Consider the following 21,703-nt stretch of genomic DNA (forward strand, 5'->3'; position numbering starts at 1 on the left):
GTTTTAAGGAGGCATTTGAAGGACAAGAATACATGCAAGCAGAAAAGAGACTGCTCTCGACACAGGACGATAGAGGGTATAAAACTAGGAGTGGAAGACAAACAAAAGGGAGCAGTAAGGGGAGAAGATTGGGAAGACTGCCAGGGCCCAAGGGAGGAGGAAAGAAATAAATGAAAGCTGAGATATATGTGCAACAAGATTACATAAGGAATTGAAAGCAAGGACAAAGAGCTGGCATCTGATGAGGCGAAAGACAAGAAGCCAGTAAAAGGATTTTAAGGGGAAAAGGGGAAATATGCGATGAGGCTGAAGTGTTGAGAGAGCAAGAATGCTACAATTTAGGTAGACAGGAGGCAAAGGTGGGAAGCAGGTTACAACTAGAGCTGGTCAGAAATTTTCTGATGAAACAGTTGTGCTGGAAAATACCTGCTCGAACCCAAAATTTCTCACCAAAAAATCAAGTCTGGTTCAATGAACTTTCAGCCAACCACAGGCAGGGTTCTCTGTCAGCTTGCCTGACAGACTGATACGGAGACTTGCCATGCAATCTGCTCTGGGGGCTGAGGACCCCAGGCTTGTAGGGTCTGCAGCTCTGGGACAGCCCAACCATGCCAGGGTTTCCAAACTCCCTACCTTGAAGCTAGGAGACTAAGGAATCTGGACCTGCAGCAGTCTCTGGGCAACAAGTGCAACTCGCCTGTAGCAGGCTGCCTGATTAGCTACTCTGTATTATTGTTGGAAAAAGTCAATAGACCAGCTCCTAAGCCCAGAAGCAGCAGTTTGGTGGCTCTTCAAATGATTTGCCCATAGCTGCAACAGCTCTTGTGCCTGCTCGTTTGTAGCCTTGCTCCCACCCTGCTCCTGCCTTGGACCCAGCCTTGCCTGACTCCAGATAACCTGGCTCTGACTCTCAGCTCCGATTCCTGGCCTCGGACTCGGACATCTAGCCTTTGACCCCGGATTCCAATACCTGGCAGCCTGACTCCTGCTCCAACCACTAAGCACGACCTCTACATCCTGGTCTGACAGTGAGCCTGAAAGCCCTGTGAGCTACCAGGGCTTCTAGGCTCACTGTCACTGAACTGGGAGCCTGGAATTCCTGGGTTGGGTTAACATGGTCTGCAGTTCCAGGGCAACCCCACTATGCAGACTGCCCTGGGGCCAAAGACTCGAAGGCTTCCAGATTCAAGGACCAGTTGGCTTCCTGGGATTCTAGACAGCCCAGGAGTCTGGAAGTCCTCATGTCCCCTGCCTCGGGGAAATCTGCGTGGCAGGGCTTCCCCAGTGCTGCGGAACCTGGGAGCCCTGCAAGGGCTCAGTGACACTGACTCTCAGGTCAGTTTCACTGCTGCTATTGCAAGAATGTCATTTTCACAGAGCAGCTGCTGATCTTACTGAACAAATTTCATTTTGGAAACACCATGTGTTGTTTCCAAAGCAATTTGGGGGTGGGGGGGAGGAGCTTCTGTTTCGAGAAGTTCTGAATTGCCAAAATTTCTTGTGAACCAAAAATCCCAGGTTTTGGCGAGATCTACTTACAACTAACAAGGCAAAAGACTGATATCTACCAGTCTCTCTCCAAGAGACAGGGAAAAGGATAAATTGTAGGTAAAGAACAGTTACTTGCCCTACAGTAACTGGTCCCTCGAAAAGTTATAGTCAGTGTGGTTCACTGCAGGGCACACAAGGAGCATGTGATATCAGAGTTTTTTCAATAGCAGTCTCTCTCAAGGCCGTCCATACAGCCTGTGCCCCCATGCAAGGTCATAAATAGTAGAGAGGCCCTTACCCTCCCTCCATTCCCTTGCAAACAGAACTTAGTTACTGCTGAAGACTCCGAAAAAGGAAAAAGAGGAGGGTGGATCATGAGATCCACATTGATTAGAAGTATCTCTAAGATCCACAGTTATCGGGAAAGTAACCTCTCTCTCTTCTTCCAGTATGTGTCAATGTGGTTCCTACAGTAGAGGACTGGCAAGCAGTATTCACTCTGGATTTTTTGAATTTAAATTGATTATAATTAAAATTATAAGAAGTTATTCTTTTTAAAAATGAACTTGTTTAAAAATGAAATCTGAATTTAAAACAAATATGTTAAGGCCTAAACTTATTATAATCTCTTTAAACATTGATATAAGAAAATTAATATACTGAATCTATGAGCCTCTATCAAAAACTGAGTTAAAGGCTGCTTTTCTATACAACGAAGGTATTGGGGGACAACTCCAAAGTTCTGAAGTCAGACTTTATAAATATGGCACAATAGATCATGTACTGTATTAAGGGCTTCAGCCTGCGGAGGACCCAAGGGTGGGTCAAGAGACGACAAAGTCATCACAGGCTTTGGGACCTTGCCTCTTACTCTGGGAGACACCCTCATGTATTCAATCAAGATCATCCACTGAGCCTACCTGGTTGCTATCCTACTTCTATTTTATAGCTTCTCCTTACTTGCCTTCTGTGATAAATGAAGTGGGGGGGTAGCTTCCTTTTATGGACACCCAGCCAGCCAGTTAGCTATAAAACCCCTGTTAGCAGCTGTTCTCTACTTGCTTTACTTGTAAAGACTTAAAAAGTCCATAGGTAAAAGGAAGGGAGTGGGCACTTGACCAAAAGAGCCAATGGGAAGCCTAGAACTTTTTAAAATTGGGGAAAAAACTTCTCCTTTGTCTGTCTATGTTGTTCTTCTGGAGGAGAGACAGACATGGAACTATGCTGTAAAAAGCTTTGGGCCAGGTATGAAAATCGTCATATCATATCTAGAAACTACTCATTTGAAACCCCAGATACTTAAGTAGATCAGGAAATGTCTAGGAAGACATGATTAGGTTTCTCTCTCATTTCTTTATGGCTTGTGGACTCCTCTGTGCTAACCCCAGCTTTTATTTTGATTGTAACCTTTAAATTGGACCTCAAGAAGCTATCTTGATGCTTAATCCCTGTAATTGTTTTTTTAAACCTAGCAAAAAGCCTAAATTCCAGATGTCTTTTCTTTCTTTTTGTTTTTAATAAAATTAACCTTTTTTTTTTTTTTTTTTAAAGAACAAGATTGGATTTTTGTGTCCCTAAGAAGTTTGTGTATCTGTTGTTTAATTAGCTGGTAGCAACAGCTGATTTCCTTTGTTTTCTTTCTCAGCTCTTCCCTGGAGGGGGGGTGAAAGGGCTTGAGGGTACCCCACAGGAAGAAATTCCCAAGTGCACCTTCCTGGGTTTTAAAAAGGGGTTTTGAACTTGGGTGGTGGCAGCATCTACCCATCCAAGGTCAGAGAAAAGCTGTAACCTTGGGAGTTTAATACACAGTGTAAAAGGCATGTGGGTTACACAACAGAAATCTTGGATTGTTAATTCTTCCTCCTTCTCCCCATCCTCCCCCCCCAGTGGTGGGGGAGTTATGTAACAAAGGAGAACGAGTGCACAACCAGCAATGAGCAACACTGGTAGCAGAGCAGGATACTGTGGGGAAAAAGGAACCACATTTTTCAGAGCGCAGCCTCTAGCATTGATTTCAACACCTGGGAACTGAAGGGAAAAAAACTGCCATGGCTAGAAGTTGTAAAAAAGACTAATATGGGAATATTTTCAAGGAATTTCTGTATTTCTAGGTAAAAAAAGAACACTTGTCAAAATAAACAGTGCAACAAAGAGATGCAAGACCTGGTTGTCAGAATGAAATAATATGAAAAATATTCTTCAGAAGGCAATGACTTTGAAGATGATGTGGACAAGTCTGAACAATCAGGATCAACTGGTTAGTAAACTTATTTTTGGACCATTGTTATGGACTGCCTAACATGTCTTACTGTGCTAGTAAATGATAACAGTGTTTTGTGTGGATTACACTTACTTATGAATTTCAATATGTCTGTGTTCAAAATATAATTGGTATATTACTTTGTTGTGGGAGTATTTATCAGCTGCATTTTTACTGTTACTACAGGACTTCTGACTATTTTTATTGCTCAATATAATCAAACATCCTAAGTAAAGATTTCCTGTTTAAAAGCAATGTTTATTAGTCACTTATTAATTTTAACATTTAAAATAGGGTTTTTTCAAGCTGTTTGGTGCGTTGCTAGAGATAAGCATTTAAATAGGTTTAGATAACCCGTATGATTTATTATTTTCCCTATAAAACTGGATTTAGAATAAATTATAACATATCAATCGTGGTAAAAATAGCTGTAGTAAGCAAAATCTTTCATTTACAGTCTAAAAAAAAGTGCACTGAGTAATAGTGAGTGAGTGACTTTTTTTTACCATTTTGTTTCAAAGTCCAGCTTAGACATAACGGGTTATTAACGTCCATCATCTCCAATGTCTACAACTTCAGTCATCTGCTGGTACACAGGTAGTACTGCAACTAAGCATACATCAGATAGTAAATTATCTGTATTTAAACAAAAGATTTTCTTCAATCATCCAATAAAAACAAGGATGAGTTCCTAGTCAAGACCAGCAAATTCCAATGAAAAGATTGCTCACAATTCATTTACACAATAAATTCTCCCTTTTATCTTGTTCGGGACAAGCATTTCATAGGGTTCAATCATTACAACCAGGCTACTCTCCACCCAGCAGAGCAAATATTGCTGGAAGATTCCTGTATGAGGAAAAAAAATGTGCAAAAAACATTGATGGGAAATTCATTAATCTGAGTCTTTGGGGGTGAAGCAATGTACACAATGTTCCAGCAATGTGTTTGTATGAAACAAAAGATGGGGTTTTCTATCTTGCAGAAAAAAAACGATACATCAGGAAATGACCATACAGCATAATATTTAAAAGTAGCAGCAGTAAAAGCTATAAGAAACTGAACAAAAATTCAAGCCTTACGTATGTAGCTTTGTCACAGACAATGCTGCAAAATGGAGCAAAGACAAGAACTCTTGAAGAAGGGAACCTGAAGCTTATAACATACGGCTGCAGTGCTCAGCTGATGCATCTTTTAGCCAAAGACTTAAGTTCAACTCCAGGAATAAAGGAAAACGTTGAAATTGCAACATTTTATGTAACAACCACTTTGCTTCAGCTTCACTGAAGAGAGCAGGATGATCCCAACTAATTCATCTCCAAGATGTATGATGGAATTCAGTGGTTGACTTATTTTGAGCTATTTATTCAGAACTGGCCTATTCAGATGACAATTTGAAAAAAATCATGCCAAAATAGATGGAACTAACACAGCCAAAGTAGTCAACATTGGACTAAAGAGAAATGCAGAAGATAAGCTGAATATACTGAAAACTATTTCCATAGCCTTGGACAAGCTGCAGAAAGATTGCTACTGTACTGCTAATGCTGTTGAAATTTAGAAGTAACTTAAGAGACATTGAAGAAAGAAATATCCAGTACTTCACCTCATTTTCTTGGCAATATTCTCAAGTCAAATTACTAGGGCAAATGCCTCACTGCTGAAGAAGATGCTACTATTGTATGGGCATCTAATAATCAATCATAATAAACTTCAGGGCTGGAAATGAAACATTCAAGCAGTATATGTTTGCTAAGAAAGTCACATCACTGTACTGGTGTGCATCACTAGTTAAGCAGCTGGGACCAGAGTTTATTGAAGTGCTGAACCAGCTTTTTACAGTGGTAGCCTCTTCTGCAGGCACACAGAAAATTTTCTTCATTTGGACTAATTCATTCAAAGTTGAGAAATCAACTGGGACCTGAAAAAAAATAGGAAAATTAATCCTTTTCTCTTCCAGTCTATGAATAAAAATGAGGTGGGGAGAGGATGAGATCTATCAGTTCTAAAAGTTTGAAGGACAGACTAAGTAACTTAGGAGACTCGTCTCATTTTCAAGAGACTTAAGTGGTAGTGTAGACATAGCCTATGTCAGTATAACTTATGTCGCTCAGGGATGTGAAAAAAACAAACCCCTAAGCAACATAAGTCACACTGCCATAAGCGCTGGTGTGGACAACGCTATGTCGGTGGGAGAGCCTTCTTAAATCAACATAATTAATCTACCCCCAATGAGCAGCGGTAGTTATGTAGACAGGAGAGCTCTCTCCCATCGGCTTAGTGCGGCTACACTAGCGATCTTACAGCTGCACTGCTGTAAGCTCTTTAGTGTAGACATAGCCTTAGGCAAGTAGGAACTTAAGCTCCAATCACTTTCACTTAGCCTGGGAAAATTTTCAAATGCGCCTGACCTGCAATTATCTTAATTCACTGACTACAGTTAATCCTTCTGTTTCTTTAATAACTCATTTAGCTGTAAATGTGAAAAATCTTTTGCTAAGAGCTTATGTACCCAAAACATTTAAGGTTGCTTTAAAAAATTGATTTTTTAAAATTACAGTTACCATACTAATGAAGCTTGACACAAATCATGACCAAAAGTTAATTATCTAGTAAATAAGCAATATCATTCACCATTTTCTAACATACTAAAAATGTACAATAAGAATCTGAAAATATTAAGCTATGTAATTGCTTAATTAAATGTGTATAGTTATAGTGTACCTTCCTAAGCAGCAAAAAGATGCACCAAATCTAGTCTAAAAGCTCTATTTCACTGTAAATCAACTTGTTTTAATTGCTATATGAACCAATGACAATGGACCGTTCTTTAGAAAATAAAAATACAAATGGAAAAGCTGATTAAAATCGATGATTTATATAAAGGCTTTCCACCTAGTGATTTAAATCACCTTGATTTAAATCTACCTTGACAACTGTACAGGCAGGCGGCAAGCTGAAGCTACCGTGGACTATTAGAGAAGAACAACAGGCCAGCCTGTTCTAAGTGTAGTAGGTAGTCAAGGATCTTCAGTATCAAGTCTTGGACGGGGACCCAACCATGCTGGGCTGCCCATGTTGAGAACCTGTTCCATATAGATTTTTCCTGTTGTGAGCCAAAATTTCCTGGACCTGTACAGAGCAGTGTCTATTCATGGTATTTAACTAGCCAACAATCATGCTCTCAGATGTAGCACTTCCAGGTCTGGATGGAGTATCTGGCCATTGTGTTATGAGATCAGGTCTAGATGAAGCAGGAGCTCAATTGGAGACTGAACTGGCATTTGTAACAGGTTTGTCAGCCAAGACTGCCTCACCCACTACAGGGCAACAACAACCATGGTCCTATCTCTCCTGATCTTGGATATCCTCTAGGAATCGGAGGAATCAGTGGAAAAGTGTAGAGTAAGTCTCTGTTTCACCGTAGAAGGAAGACATCTGGCAACAATCATCGGCTTAGTCCTCCTCTGGAAGAAGAATTTTGACATTTGGCGTTGTTTTTGAAGGCAAAATAGTTTGGGGGGTAGGTGGACGAGGAGATTTCCAATAGCAGAATATCAGTCTTACAATGGATCTGTGCAAGGACCATTCATGGCTGGTCATCGACTGCCTGCTTAAGATACTGGTCAAGTTGTTGCTGACCTCTAGAAGGTGAAGGACCAATGTGGTCACCCATTGAAACATCACCATGTCCAGAGCTTGATGGCTTCCAGACAGATATGTGAGAAATGAGCATCCCATTGTTTAAGTAGCGCACAGTTCTCATGTTTGTGAATATTTGTACCACTGAGTTCCAGAGAACATGTAGGGACACGATATACAGGCCAATCTGAGGACTTTGAACTGCAGGACTTTCATATGCAATTCATTGTCATCTGGGGACCAAGCGCCTTGAATCTGTACGAGGTCAAAAGAGCCTGTATTGGTATTAAGCAACAGAGTGTCCTGTGGCACCTTTAAGACTAACAGATGTATTGAAGCTTAAGCTTTTGTGGGTGAATACCCACTTCGTCAGACGCATGCCAAGGACCGTTCAAACTAAAAATGAACGGAGATAAGGAGGGTGAAGAAGAGCCTAAAAGGTAAGTATGAATCTCAAAAGTAGGTCAGACACTTGCGAGGTTCCATCTCACTGCCACAGGTAAGAAGGAGCCGAAGGAGGGTTACATCCACTCTGCCCTTTATGTCCTTGCACAAGGGTGCATGCGCAGGCCCAGTGGACGTGACTACTAAATTAACTCAGACCTCACATGCATTAGACTCATGCACACCTACAGTAGAATCCACACTGAAAAATACTCCAAGAACCACTTCATTTCTGGCCTTTTCCACTCCAAATTAGAGAGGACTCAGACAAGTCCTTTCTTAATAGAGCCAGCATAGGACCTCATGAAAGAGAATTTCACCTTTCATTTAAAAAGAAGTCTAGCCCTTTTCCTTGCAAAGATAGAAAACAATACACTATGCAAATAAAGCAAAAGACACCCTTTTACTTTTTATATGCAACAAGGCAATTAAAGCATTGTGGTTACAGAAATAGCTATTTTAAAAAATGGGTATGCATAGAGCAAAGACAACAATATAACATTTGCTTAATTAATTTTTCAAATTAAATGTTGCAAATGTTCACAGGTCCATAATATCCTTATGCTGAAAGGTGCGTCATCAGCAGACCTTTGGATCCAAAACCAAAGACCTCATTAAAGCCTATGGGTGTGTCAGGCATCCTCTTTCATACCCAAGGGGAGGAGCAATCCAGCTTCTTATGTAGTAAATACAGCTGCAAACAGAGACTACTGCTCAAGGTACTAAGCAGCCCATTAGGTTAATACTCCTGGGGGAATTCTGCACCACTGCTGGCTGCCACTAGTGGCTGCTGGACCTGGCAGAGCAAGCTCACAAGCAGAAGACACTGTGTGGGGTGGGGGGGAGGAGCTGGAGGGTTTCTGGCAGTTGCAGTTCCTAACATGCCCTGAAGAAAGGAGGCAACGTGCAGGAGACTCCACACAAGCCCAGGACCCAGCATCAGGCTGTTTCTCCCTCTGGATCCCTGGGGTCTGGGAGGGAGGGCATGCGAGTGGCTGGGGGATGAGTGTCTGGGGGGGCACAGCTGGAGTCTGGGGGGAGGGGGGTGCATGTGTCTGGACGAGGAGGCCCGCAGCTGGGGTCTGGGGGCGAGGGGTCCATGCGAGTGTCTATGCTAAGGGGGGCCAAAGCTGGACTCTGGTAGGGAGAGGGTGTCTGGCCCCCCTCCTCTGGGGGGAGGGAGCAGAGAAGCATGAACTGGGTTGTCGTAGGCGTTTCCTTAACACTCTACTCCTGGAGGAACTTTTTTGTGGCTGTACTATTAGACAAAAGAACTGAAACTGACATGATTATATAGTGTTACTTTGAAAAATAAAATAGGCAGAATTTTAAAATATTGTGCACAGAATTTTTAATTCTTTGGCGCAGAATTCCCCCAGAATAGTGATTTGCAAACTGTGCATGCTGGTGGCAGACAGGCAAGAAAAAGCTGTGAATGTTACCCTGAAAGGAAGCAGAAGGACAGAACTTCTTGGGCACAGAGCTCACTGGAGTGCCAGACTAGGGGATTTCTGAGTGAGGATACAGCTGTTTCTACTGTGTTCAGAGTTTTTTTTAAATACATAAATGAGATTACACCAAGACTGTACCTGACTTGTGCCACAAACTTCTATTCCTAATGAAAAGAACCCTGCAAAATTTAGTTCAGACTAAAGGGGCAACTCTACAAATTTCTCTCTCTCGTAAACAGGACTAGAAATATATGAAAGTCGGATTTAGGCTGTAGCAAAAGATTAGCATTATGGAGTATAAAAAGTGTTACGCAGATTTGTTACTTCACAGAAGCCATGAAAGAATAAATACATCTCTGTTCAGGCAGCATGACATGACATTCGTTTACGCGCACAATTTCAGAACACCTTGTATTAACTCATTTTTTGAAATAGAAATAAGGGCCATTAAAGGAACAGTCTGCAGTGATGAAGTTACAGGCTGAAATGACAAAAATTAAGGGCTTGTACACACTAAAACTTATGTCGGTATAAATTATGTCGCTCGGGGGTATGAATAAACCATCCCCCGAGCGACGTAAATTACACTGACCTAAGCGCTGGTGTGAACAACACTGGGTTTACAATGGTACCAAAGTGCTGGGCCCACACTCAGAGGGGGCCTAATAAGGGGATGGTCACGGCCGCAGCACTGTGGCCAGATCCTGCTGGTCCTGCTGGCCAGATCCCTGCTCACCCACCCATGGTGAGCGCGGGGGGGTAGGGGGGTGTTCAGCAGCCAATGGGGGTGAGTGTGCAAGGAGGCAGCGAGGTGAGGCTGCAGCACGTGGGGCAGGGTCCGTCAGCGCAGCCCCTGCCCACCCGCCACTTGCTGGCTTCAGGGCCAATCCCGGCTTGGCCAGCAGGGCCCCGCTCCCCAGCCCCAGGGCTGTCTACACCTGGCACTGGCTGCACACTGAGAGCTGTGGTGGCTGATGAGTGCACGTGGGTGGGTGGCAGCAGCGGCACCAAGCCGGGCTGAGGTGCCACCAGAGCCAGGTGGGGAGATTGGGAAGACGCAGCACCAGGTACAGAGAGAAGTGGACACAGCCCCAGGGCCTAGCCAGGCATGAAGGGCATAGAGCACTGAGCAGGGAAAGTCAGTCAGTCATTACCCCCCACGTGTGAGGAAGGGGTAGGGGTAGCGGTGTGTGTGTGTGTGTGTGGGGGGGGATGTCACCGCTCCCCGTGTTTGTGGTGGGAGTAGAGGTGTGTGTGTCCACTGGCCAGTTCTGTGCCCCCCCACTGCAGCATGTGGTCCAGTGACCCTCTCTTGGCTAGGGCAACACAGACTAGCATCTGCACTCATGTTTCTGGTTCATTTTGGTGACTGGATCTGGGTCGGGCACAGGCTGGGTCGCCCCTCGGGGACTGAACCCCTGCCCATTGCAGCTCTGCCATGGTTGGCGCAGGGCGACAGGACCATATGCACTGAAAATCCGGTGCCATGTGTAGGGTGACCAGATAGCAAGTGTGAAAAATCAGGATGGGGTGGGGGTAACAGGCATCTATACAAGACAAAACCCCAAATATTGGGACTGTCCCTATAAAATTGGGACATCTGGTCATCCTAGCCATGTGCCTGGCCCTAGACCCTGGCAGGGGCACCAGTTCACATGGCAGTGGATCTGTGGAACAGCAAGGTCTGTGTGGCCTGCCCCACTGGGTGATGGTTGTGGTCAGCTCATGCAGAGTCCTGGGGTAGCATCCTGACTGGCACCACTGCTGGCGTGGGAGTGTTTGGAGTGCAGGGTCCTGTCTGCTGTCTGTCCTGAAGCTGGACTAATATGAATAATGACACTGTAAATAAAATGTATTTAAGTTTTTCATGTTTTTTATTTTTAAAATGTTTTAAACAGTTTTACATTTGCCCCAATTTCATACAAAAACATAATTGAAGCACTAGTAATTCATATGAGAAATGTGAAGGGTGAGATAGTGTGAAGGTTCCCTTTTAATGGGAGCAGCACATGGCTGATGTTTTGGCCAGCTTTGGCTTTTGTTAGCTGTTTTTATCCACTGTGTTTTATTTTTTCTTTTAGAATGTATTTTATGTACACTTCTGTGTATTCTTTTTGCCCTAGGGCTACCATTGCTGGTACCCTAGTGACAGCCACCTCCATCTGCAATTTAAATCTGTAAACATTGTAAATGAAACTTGTACAACTGTGTGATGTGTCAAAGACAACTTCTGTGTCAATCACTTGTCTTTTACAAACATTCCCCCTGGGAGCCCATAAATATGTTTAGCGTCAGGCCCACAAAAGGTTAATCCGGTCCTGAGTGTGGACAGTGCTATGATGGCAGGAGAGGTTCTCCCACCACCATAGCTACTGCCTCTCACAGAAGTGGTTTTATTATGCCAACTGCTGGCATAGAGAAGAGCTCTCTCCTGTTGGCATAGAGTGTCTTCACCCAACATGCTACAGTAGCTTCTAGTTGTAGCTTCTAGTGTAGACTAGCCTTTGTACCTGGCATCAGTTTAAACTCTGCAACTGATCTCAGCTATATGCTTTAGAATGTGATTTTGCTCAGAACCAGGGATTCTAGTTTTCCGTGATAAATATTTTTTATTGAAGAATTTTGATATAACATAAAAGTCCATATTTTTCTGCAATTAAAATGAAATGATGAAATTTAGTTTCCCTAGCCACAATATATATAGGTATCAACTGAACTAAGGCAACCACACACTCCATTTTGGCCAGGACAGTCCCTTTTTTAAGCCCTGTCCCGGACATCCTGACTTTTTGGCAAAACTGGGCATTTGTCCCATTTGCTCTTGCCAACTGAGCAGCAAACAGGACAAATGACTAGTTTTGCCAAAAAAGTGGGATGTGCCCCCCTATGGGGGCACAGAGGAACGTACAGGGGGGCAAGCGGCGACAGGGCTCGGGCTGCAATCACCAGCCCAGGACACCTCAGGCCAGCCGTATGTAGTCTCCCATTTTCACTTTGGGAAATATGATCACACTATCTTTCAGCAAAATTTAGTTAATAGTTACTATATGTTTTTATTTTTTTTCACAAAATGTAAAAACTAAAGATTCCCTGTAAAAATGCAAAGTCTATATTTTTCAACATTTTTTCCGAGGCAAATGGATTTCTAGGATCTCTGCTCATAACAAGCAAAGCGCTATGGCACAAATGCTGTGCATTATAGAGATACATGAAGTTTGTTTTATACAATAGCATTTATACATATTAATCCCATGGATGCATGAAACACCCTGGAAAACAAAGGCAATGAAAACTGAATGAAAAGGACTTAAAATTATATTTTTGCACTCTTAAAAGCTTTGTAAACTTTATATTCAAGTAAACTTGTGTATTAATGACACCCGAGTTCCAGAAACTTTACATCACTGCTGTTTGGTTAAGTCATTCATAATTCATTTTCATCTTTACGCTTTTTAAAAGCAACATAATGTTTACAAACGTAATTATTAGTTTCAGAGTTTTCTGTAACCTGAAGGCTCTTATAATAAGAGCATGTTTTATATACTAAATCAACTTGATACATAGTCTCCCTGTCTTCCAAGGTAGTTTTATCAGCCCCTAGAGGCAACCAAACCACTACTACTGCTTCAAAAACTCCATTAGTAGTTCAGAGTGATTTGGTGATTTTAAAGGGGCAATATTTTTACAGGCTGTTTCAGCTGTAAAGTTAGCTATTCCCAGAAGTAGCAGTGTTTCTAAATTCCAAAGTGAGCCAAGTCCAAATATTATAATATTGTATTTCTATTTTTATTATGCTCCACTATATAGCTTAAAAAAACTGGTAAAGAACGTAAGAAATTTTCCTCATCACTGGGTTTTAATCATTGCTTAATATGAAAAAATATTGGAAAAAACATTTTATAGCTAAGTAATATGCATCAACTTCATTTTAACAATTAAAGCAACGCTGACATCTAGTGGTAACCTGAATGATAGTATAAAATAGGTAGGATTAAATTTTTAAAATGTGAAGTGTAAAATAAAAAATAAATCATACAGTAATAGGAAACTTGAGCAGATGCAAACAGTGCAGTGACTTTTAAAACACTGCAAGAGACATTCATTGTAGTTCAGTAAACAAAATAAATACAGGTGACAGGTTTTATTTTTTCAATTTTAAAACTCACTATCTGTAAATGCTTAAGATGCATATTATCAAGGACTTAACTTCAGTAGATCTGAAGGTAATCCCCTTGAACATATTCTTTCAAATGGAGGTCTGAACTCCAAATTTCAACGCACAGAGATTTCAAAGATTTTTCCCTTCAGTGATCAATACTCATGGTCTTTTTCACAATGGTTGAGGGTACTGTATTTGAAAGTGACGACAGGAAAATAGAAACACAAGGAATACAAAGAGGTTTGCTGAACTTTTTTCTGTATTTTGCTGCCTTTTTTTCCGCCCCCCTCTGTCAGGTTCTGGACATAAATTTTCAGTTTGCTATCGTTTTCCTCACTTCCTGTCCTAAATCATCACGTGGACTGTTAAGCAGGTATTGTTACATCTGAAAAGTCTTGCCATTTCAATCTAGGATGAAGGGATCATTTTTCTAAAGCACTTTAGGATCCTCTTTACTTGCAAAAATAAACCCAATACTAAAAAAAACCCACTTTAGTTCATTCAGATGTGAGAGTTGCTCCCAACTATAAGATTATTGCCTACTTACGGGATGTTAACCTCTCTTCCTTCCCTTGTGTAAACAAGCATGTCTATATTCCCTCTTGATGAACATATCTATGCTGAATTTTCTGGTTCCCGGCCAGTGACATTCTGAGGTGTCAACATTAACAAAGTATACCAGGAATCCATTTTTAATAGCCAACACCTTGTTCCTGCCATTGGAGCTGTGCAAATATACCCAGGCGAGGAGCCCACTGAAGTTAACAGGGGCTCCATGTGGATGCAAGGACTGCCTGCATGGACGCAATTACAGAAATGGGGCCTGAAAAAAGGGCAGTTAGAACATATTTAATTAATATAGTATTGATCAGCTCAGGTAAATACATAATTAGGAAGCGTTTCATACAAGGGCAGCAAGAATCCTAGAGATTTAGTGCACATAGCACTTTTTTTTTTTTTTAAATAATAACTTTTTGAACCCAGTTTACTAGAGACAAAAGTTCAGTTCAATAACCCCACCACAGTATGTTACTTCACAATTTCATTTTAAATATAAACTTTTATTTTAAAGGTTCAAAAAATGAGGAAGAGAAATTATTTTAAGATCTTTGAACAACTATGGTTTAAAAAAAATCAATTTTAGTTCTAAGCTAAGGTTCTGTGATCCAAATTTCTGACTAATGCTCATTCTAAACCAGTGATAATACATTTATGTGATAAAAATGCAGACAAAAGCTATTCCGAAGCAAATGAAGATGCATTACAAATGTTAAAGTGTGCCCCTGAAAGTGATCCTTCACATTAACTGAAACTGATGTACCTACTTCATCAGAAAAAACAGAAAAAAATAAAAAAAACTTATACCATTAGACCCTATTTGTAAGCTTTTTCCATTCAACAACTTCTTTTATTATTTCAGATCAAATTCCACCCACACAAAAAGAGTTTTACATACTTTATTCACTACAGTATGTAATTCAACATGAAAATCCCACTTGGTGATCATCATCATATGCCATCAGTGATATCCTTGAGCTTAAACCATGTCCTCAGAAACTGCACAGAGAAGAGTAAACAAATGTATTCTGAGGGCTTGTCTATTTGCTAGTCTGCATCAGAAGGGTGTAAATTCTAGCATGCACTAGCATGTCGTGCACTAACTGAGTGACGTGGACTCTTCTAGTGTGCACTAAAATCTCCCTAATGTGCATTCGTTTAAAACAGTACTACATTAAATGTGCACAACGGAAGGGTCCACACGGGTCAGTTAGTGCACGTCACAATTTACAGCTCTCTGATATAGACTAATGCACTATGTAGACAAGCCATGAGATAGGCTAACAAAATAAAATGGATTATAAATATAGGCTCAGTAGAAAGGTAGTAAAATATTGTACAGAAATATGCAAGCAGCGCGCAGTAGATTTTATCTACACATACCTTTCCAAGCACTTCAGCCTGTTTTAAAATATTGCGCTCTAAATCTTCTGCTCTTTTTGAATGAAAAGAGTTACTTTGACTCTGGATGACAAATACAATTTCTTGTAATTCTGTGAACAAGGAAATAAAAATATTTAAAGAAAACAGAAATAAACATAAGTTCCGCACCACTGCTAAAGAGAACTTTGAGGGGGAAAAGCAAGACATATAATCATAACTGGATTTATTTAATTAATAATAAAAATGCATAAACATACATACAATTGTTTTATTTTCTTAAACCGCCCCAGTTTTAACTGTCTGTATGAAAGTAGAACACTAAATTTGTCATGGTATTATAATATTGCCAACCTTAAGAGATCAAAAATCATGAGACTGGCCCACCAAAACATGAGATTTTAAAAACCATCAAAACATGGGTTTTAGTCTGTCTTATATTAATCACATAAGCAATAATGTCATAGTAAAAATATGGAATTGATTTAGCCTTTTGCAAGAAGCAACACTTCCCTAACCTCCTCCCACTTCTCTACCCGAGACTGGGCAGCACTCACTGAGCCCCACCACACATGCTCTTCTTCGCCCATCACTATGACAGACCATCCTCCTCCTCCACTCTCCTCTCCACCCCTCTCCTCCTGTTCCCCCCTTTCTCCTGCACCCCCTAAATCCATCACCTTTTCCCTCTCATTCCCACTATCTACCTTTCACCGTGTCTATGCTGCTCCTCACAGTCCATATGTCCCGACTAGCCTGCTGAACCACAGAGTGGCAGCCATCATGCCTGAGGATATGGCTTCAGTCTCACTGAAAACAATGGGAGATGGCAGTCACTTTTATTAAGGGCAGCCTCATTTCAACTTGCAGATTGTCACTTCCCTGCAGTCTACCATCTTGCGGTCTTCAGTTCCACTGACAATAATCAGAGATGGTGGCCATTTTGAATAAGGAAAAATTAATCACTTGGCAGCCTTTCATCTTGTTTTCATGAGACAGGTAAAAAACCTCCCCCAAAATTGATAAAAACAACATGAGTTGGCAATACTGGTATTACATCAGGCCCCAAGCAGTTCTATCGATATGCCTGTAGCCACAGCATTGCTGAACAGCTGAACAATGCTGTTGGTGCACCACAGGGAATGCATTATGTACAACCACCACCTAGATAGCACCTACAGAACTGCCCCTCTGTTGAAGGGGGTATGCATTCTAATTTTAATATCCTGCAAGACTAGCTTGGAGAAAATAAATATTCTTAATTTACTTTAAAAAAAAGGGGAAAAACACTTTTATATCACATTATCAAGACAACCTATCAGACTATGGTGTCACTTTTAAGTCCTGTGGGATAAAGCTGCTAAGATAACCACAGAATTGCTACAAGAGGAAGGAGTGAAGATGGGAGACTAACTCCTAAAGAAAGGCGGAGAAATGGAAGGAACGACAATGAAAGAGAGAAAAAGAAGAGAAGTAATTTCAAGGAAAAGAAAAGATAAACTATGTGAACAAAGAGCACAGAGAAGAAAACAGCGTCAGAAAAGAAAACAGTATCAGAAAAACTTTTAACTAATGCAGTTTCAACTCAAAATTTCTGCTACTGTAATCCAAGGAAGAAATATCCAGAGGTTAAATATCTATTTATTAATCCCTCCTCCACACCAAAACACATTTGTTATTGTTAAAGTCCTAGGACTCAGAGAGTTGCGTCCTGGGGGGTAGCGGAGGATACCCTACCCCAAATTACAGGTTATATGATATGGAGACCTGTAACCCCTGCACTGGAACCAATTAAATGCCTGGTATACATGGGCAGCAGGTATCAAAGGCCGGGGGAGGCTGAGCCTCCCAAAACAGCCTTCTGTGGCCCTGCCCTTGCTCCATCCCCAGGCTCCCTCCTGCTTCCCAGCGCTCTGCAGCTCTTCCCCCATGGCCTGGGCCCTCGGCTGGGGCTAATGGGGACCGGCCTGCGGCCATGGACTACAGGCGTCTGGAGCCAGTGCACGCACCTGGCACTGCAGGGCAGGAGGCACTGGGGACTGTGCCGCCTGCCTGGCATTCTGGGGCTGGAGGTGCTAGGCTCCGGTAGGGGCAGGACCTCAGGCACAAGGGGCGGGGCGGGGCGGGGCTAGCCTGCCTGAGCCCGTGGTTCACCTGCCGCCCATGCTGGTATAGGAAAGTATGGGTAATAAGCAGGTAGCGACCCTCCCGTGTTAAAGTTGTGGCCTGCCGCTTAATTCCATATATGTGTCTGTCCTCACTTTGCCGCTGTGTCCACATCAATGTTAGTTCTTTTCATACTTGCCTCCATCTATGACTCTGAGACCACCTCCGTGACTCATTAAATGTGCAATCCTAACTCACTCCATGTCGGGCTTTGACAAGTTTGTGCTCCTGGTGTAGTGGAAGGCATAACTACGTTGGGGCCAGAACAAGCTTTCAAGTTTCACAGAGCTCTTCCCATCTGGGGACGGTAACCGGAGCATCTAAGCTAAATACAAGTTGGGACAAATTGTTACCCATAAGGGGTTCAGGCATACTTGTCTCTCATATCCTGGGACCAACACAGCTACAACAACACTGCAAACAACTAATAACTATAGTTATCCCCTGATGTCCTTCATTTCTCCCTCACAGCCTTGTTTTACCTCCAGGCCCACCGCACACACATACAAAAAAAGATAGTGACTTCTTGAAAAGAATCTGCAGTGAAAGGTTATGAATATAAATTATTTGCTATCTAAAAGCATACATTTTCAGTGCAGAGATTTACACAACTTCCATTGATGTTAATGGGAGTCACAAGGCTAAATCTGTATGTATGCCTCTGAAAATATATCCCTAGAGATGAATAATGAAAATTAGATAGCTTTATACAATTACTAATTTAGTAGTAGATTTATAGATATGGCAGTGTCTGAACTAGACAGTTTTACTTGTGGTACATTTAGCAGCAAATGGGGATGTACTGGAGAAGAACGCTCCCTAGGATGAATCCAATATCCACTTTGCTGTTTGTGCACTGGAGACTTCCTTGGAAGTATCCTTTACTAGAGTAAGCAAATGCATAGAAAACCCCATTTAAAGGAATAAAGAAATACATTTGTTTAAAAAAAATTAAATGCACATTTTTATATAAAAACATAAAACAAAACACTTCATGATTAATACTCAGCAGACCTATTAGTATTTTAGAAGGCCCCCTTCTCCTCCTGACTTGATAAGAACTATTTCACTGCTTGAGAAATAATTGGTTTACTACCAAGTCACTTTTCCTTCTCTTGTTCTTTTTATGTATCTTTTTTCCCTCAGAGATAAAAACTATCATTCACCACCTTAAATTTACAGAATCCTCTTTCTTACTGTTAGTAAGAATATTATCTTCCCCGTAGCAACTTAATAAAAATCATATTATGCAAGCCTTCTTACAAAAGCAAAGTGTTGTGCTCAGTTTTGCTTGAGTTGTAATTGCTCACGTGTCTGAATAATAACTATTTTACTGTGATTATTTGTATTGCCAATCAGGAATTGGGGCACCATTGTGCGAGGCACTGTACACTCCTAACAAAAAGGCTATTCCTGTTCCAAAGAGCTTACATTCTAAGTAGGAGCTCATTACTGAAAAGCTTTACTACATCTAGCACTGTCCTCAGAATTATCACTGCAATGCCCCAGGCACTGCCATACCAGAACAGACCAATGACCCTGCATCTGGTACCCTATCTTTGAGAACTGTCAATACTTGTGCTTCAGAGGATGCTGCAAAGCCACTTAAAATAGTCTGTGCAATAATAAAATATAAGGGTAACAATTCTCCCTGACCCCTATTAGCATCAATATCTCAACATCACAACAGATCTCATAGCTAAGCAGAGTTGAGGTTAGGTAGGTACTTGGAAGTGCCTTTAGTAATGCATGCTTTAGAAAACCCAAATGTCCATTCAGTAAAGTGACACTTCCTTTTGAATCAGTATTGAACAAGTGCTTAAACATGATGGTAGGGGGGAATGATACCAAAAGAGGCATTTTTCACATGAGAAAAAAATAGGTCCTTACTGCAATTAAAAGTCCAACAGTAATTTTTACAACAGGTAGGAATGCAAGTGTCCTCTAATCTAGGTAATTAGATTACCTGCACTCTAAAACAGGGTTTATCAACATGTGGGTCACGACCCAAAATTGGGTCACCAGAATGTTTCAAAGAGATGCACAGCATCTCCTGTCCCACGGGCTGGCTGGGCTTGCCGCCCCACTCCAGGCACTGCAACCTCTGGGATCACAGCACCACTCAGGTTTAGCCCAGCGGTCATGACGACGGGAGTCCGGATAGACCAAATTTGAATGAGGGGCACTGCAATCCCATGAGCCAGGTCACAACTCCACTCACAAATTTTGTCCAGTCAGGAGGACGGGGCCAAACCTGAGTGGCACTGCAACCCCAGAGGTTACAACCCCTGAGAGTCAAGCCCAGCCAGCCCCACAGCACAGGAGCTTCAGGAACTGCCATTGTGGGGTGAGTGCTGGACAGGAGCCAACACCCCCACTCTCCCGGGGACAGGATCCAACTGAAACCACCCCAGGGCCTCCACCCTCAGACAATTTACTGGGTTGCAACAGGCCATAAATATTTACAAATGGGTCCTGAGCCCAAAAAAAGGTTGAGAATCACTGCTCTAAAACTAGACCTGAAGTTGGTTTTGAACAGCTGTATATAGTGCTGTGTACTGTAAGCGCCCATAAGTCAAACAGGAGATGAATCTACCTCAATGGCTGGAGAAGAGAATAATACATTTATAAATATGTTGGGTAAAGTGTATTGGGATTTTTCTGGATGAAAAGTGGAATATAAATGTATGATTCATCACTCCAGCTGGATATCAGCTCATACCCTGCAGCATGAGGATTAAGAGAGTTAGTGTAACTGCAGACATTATTCTCATAAATATAAATGTCTACTTCTCTTCTATTTTTGTCTGCAGTGTTGTTGTAGCAATGCTGGTCCCAGAATCAGAGACACAAGGCAGATGAGGTAATACACCTCTACCTCGATATAACGCTGTCCTCGGGAGCCAAAAAATCTTACCGCGTTATATCGAACTTGCTTTGATCTGCCGGAGTGCGCAGCCCCTCCACCCTGGAGCACTGCTTTATCACATTATATCAGAATTCGTGTTATATCAGGTCGTGTTATATCGGGGTAGAGGTGTATATTTTATTGGACCAACTTTCTAATCTCGCAAAGCTATTTGCCTCAATATAGTAAAAGCTGTTTTATCCAGCTTTTGGGGAAATGGGGGGTGCCGGTAAGTGAAAAATGCCAGTTAACTAAGAGGGAGGGAGTTTGGGTGCAGGAGGGGACTTGGAGCAGTTGGTGTGAGTGCAGGGTGCCAGATCCAGGGGGCGCTCACCTTGGGCGGCTCCCCACAAGCGGCAACCTCTCCTGGCTGCTCCTAGGCAGAGGCGCAGCAGGCAGCTCCACACACGGCCCCCGCCCCGAGCACTAGCTCCAGAGCTCCCATTGGTTGGAAACCGCAGCCAACGGGAGCTGCAGGAGTGGTGCTTGCAGGCGGAGGCAGCACGCAGAGCCACCTGCCGCATCTCCGCCTAGGAGCATGGGAACGCTCTCCGGAGCAAGGGAATTGGTCCATGGGATCTGCGCCAAGAGGATGATCGGTGGGAGGGTGAATTGTGCCAGTAGCATGGAGACCAGCATCTCCCTCTAGGACAATGGCTCTCAAACTGGGGGTCGTGACTCTCAGGGGGTTGCAAGGTTATTATATGGGAGGATGCGAGCTGTCACCCTCCTCCCAAAATCCCGCTTCGCCTCCAGCATTTATAGTAGTGTTAAATTTTTTTTTTTTAACGCTTTTAGTTTATAAGGAGGGGGTCACACACAGAGGCCTGCTGTGTGAAAGGGGTCACCAATACGAAAGTTTGAGAACCGCTCTCTAGACGATCCGCGCTGAGATGGCAGGGACCGCGATCGCGGTGCCCGTGGCTGAGGACAAGCCCCAGAGGATCTGGGCTGCAACTCTGGAGATCTGTGGTGTGAAGGTAGAGAATGCTGCTTTGTTTCGGGGATCAGCAGCACTTCACTGCTTGCTGAAGGGTCTTAGCAGCTGGCTTGCTCTTGTGGGAAGCCTTTGCCGATTCATGCGGCATGTGCTGCATTGGCGGCGTGGGCGGAGGCCTCTGCCCTGTCGGCACCGGGGGAGCTGGGGAAGGCGTCGGTGCCATCTGGGGTTTAGGTCCCATACCACTACCTGGAGTCAGTGGTGGACCTTTTAACGGGCTAAGGGTCCCAACCGGGGAGGCACG

General features: G+C 42.6%; 1 protein-coding gene across 11 annotated transcripts in view; it reads right to left on the reverse strand.

Annotated features, from left to right (window-relative positions):
• Nucleotides 1–21,703, reverse strand: part of B3GLCT (beta 3-glucosyltransferase) — a 127,587-nt gene that overhangs the window by 76,136 nt on the left and 29,748 nt on the right. For 10 of the 11 annotated variants that reach the window (XM_065581356.1, XM_065581353.1, XM_042842825.2 and 7 more), the window contains exon 4: nt 15,389–15,498. The exons of the other annotated variant lie outside the window; for it this stretch is intronic. In XM_065581356.1, the coding sequence (XP_065437428.1) occupies nt 15,389–15,498 (110 nt within the window). The remainder of the gene's footprint in view (nt 1–15,388; nt 15,499–21,703) is intronic. 11 annotated transcript variants of the gene reach the window in all.

This window comes from Chrysemys picta, chromosome 1, assembly GCF_011386835.1.
Source record: "Chrysemys picta bellii isolate R12L10 chromosome 1, ASM1138683v2, whole genome shotgun sequence".
Lineage (NCBI taxonomy): Eukaryota > Metazoa > Chordata > Testudines > Emydidae > Chrysemys > Chrysemys picta.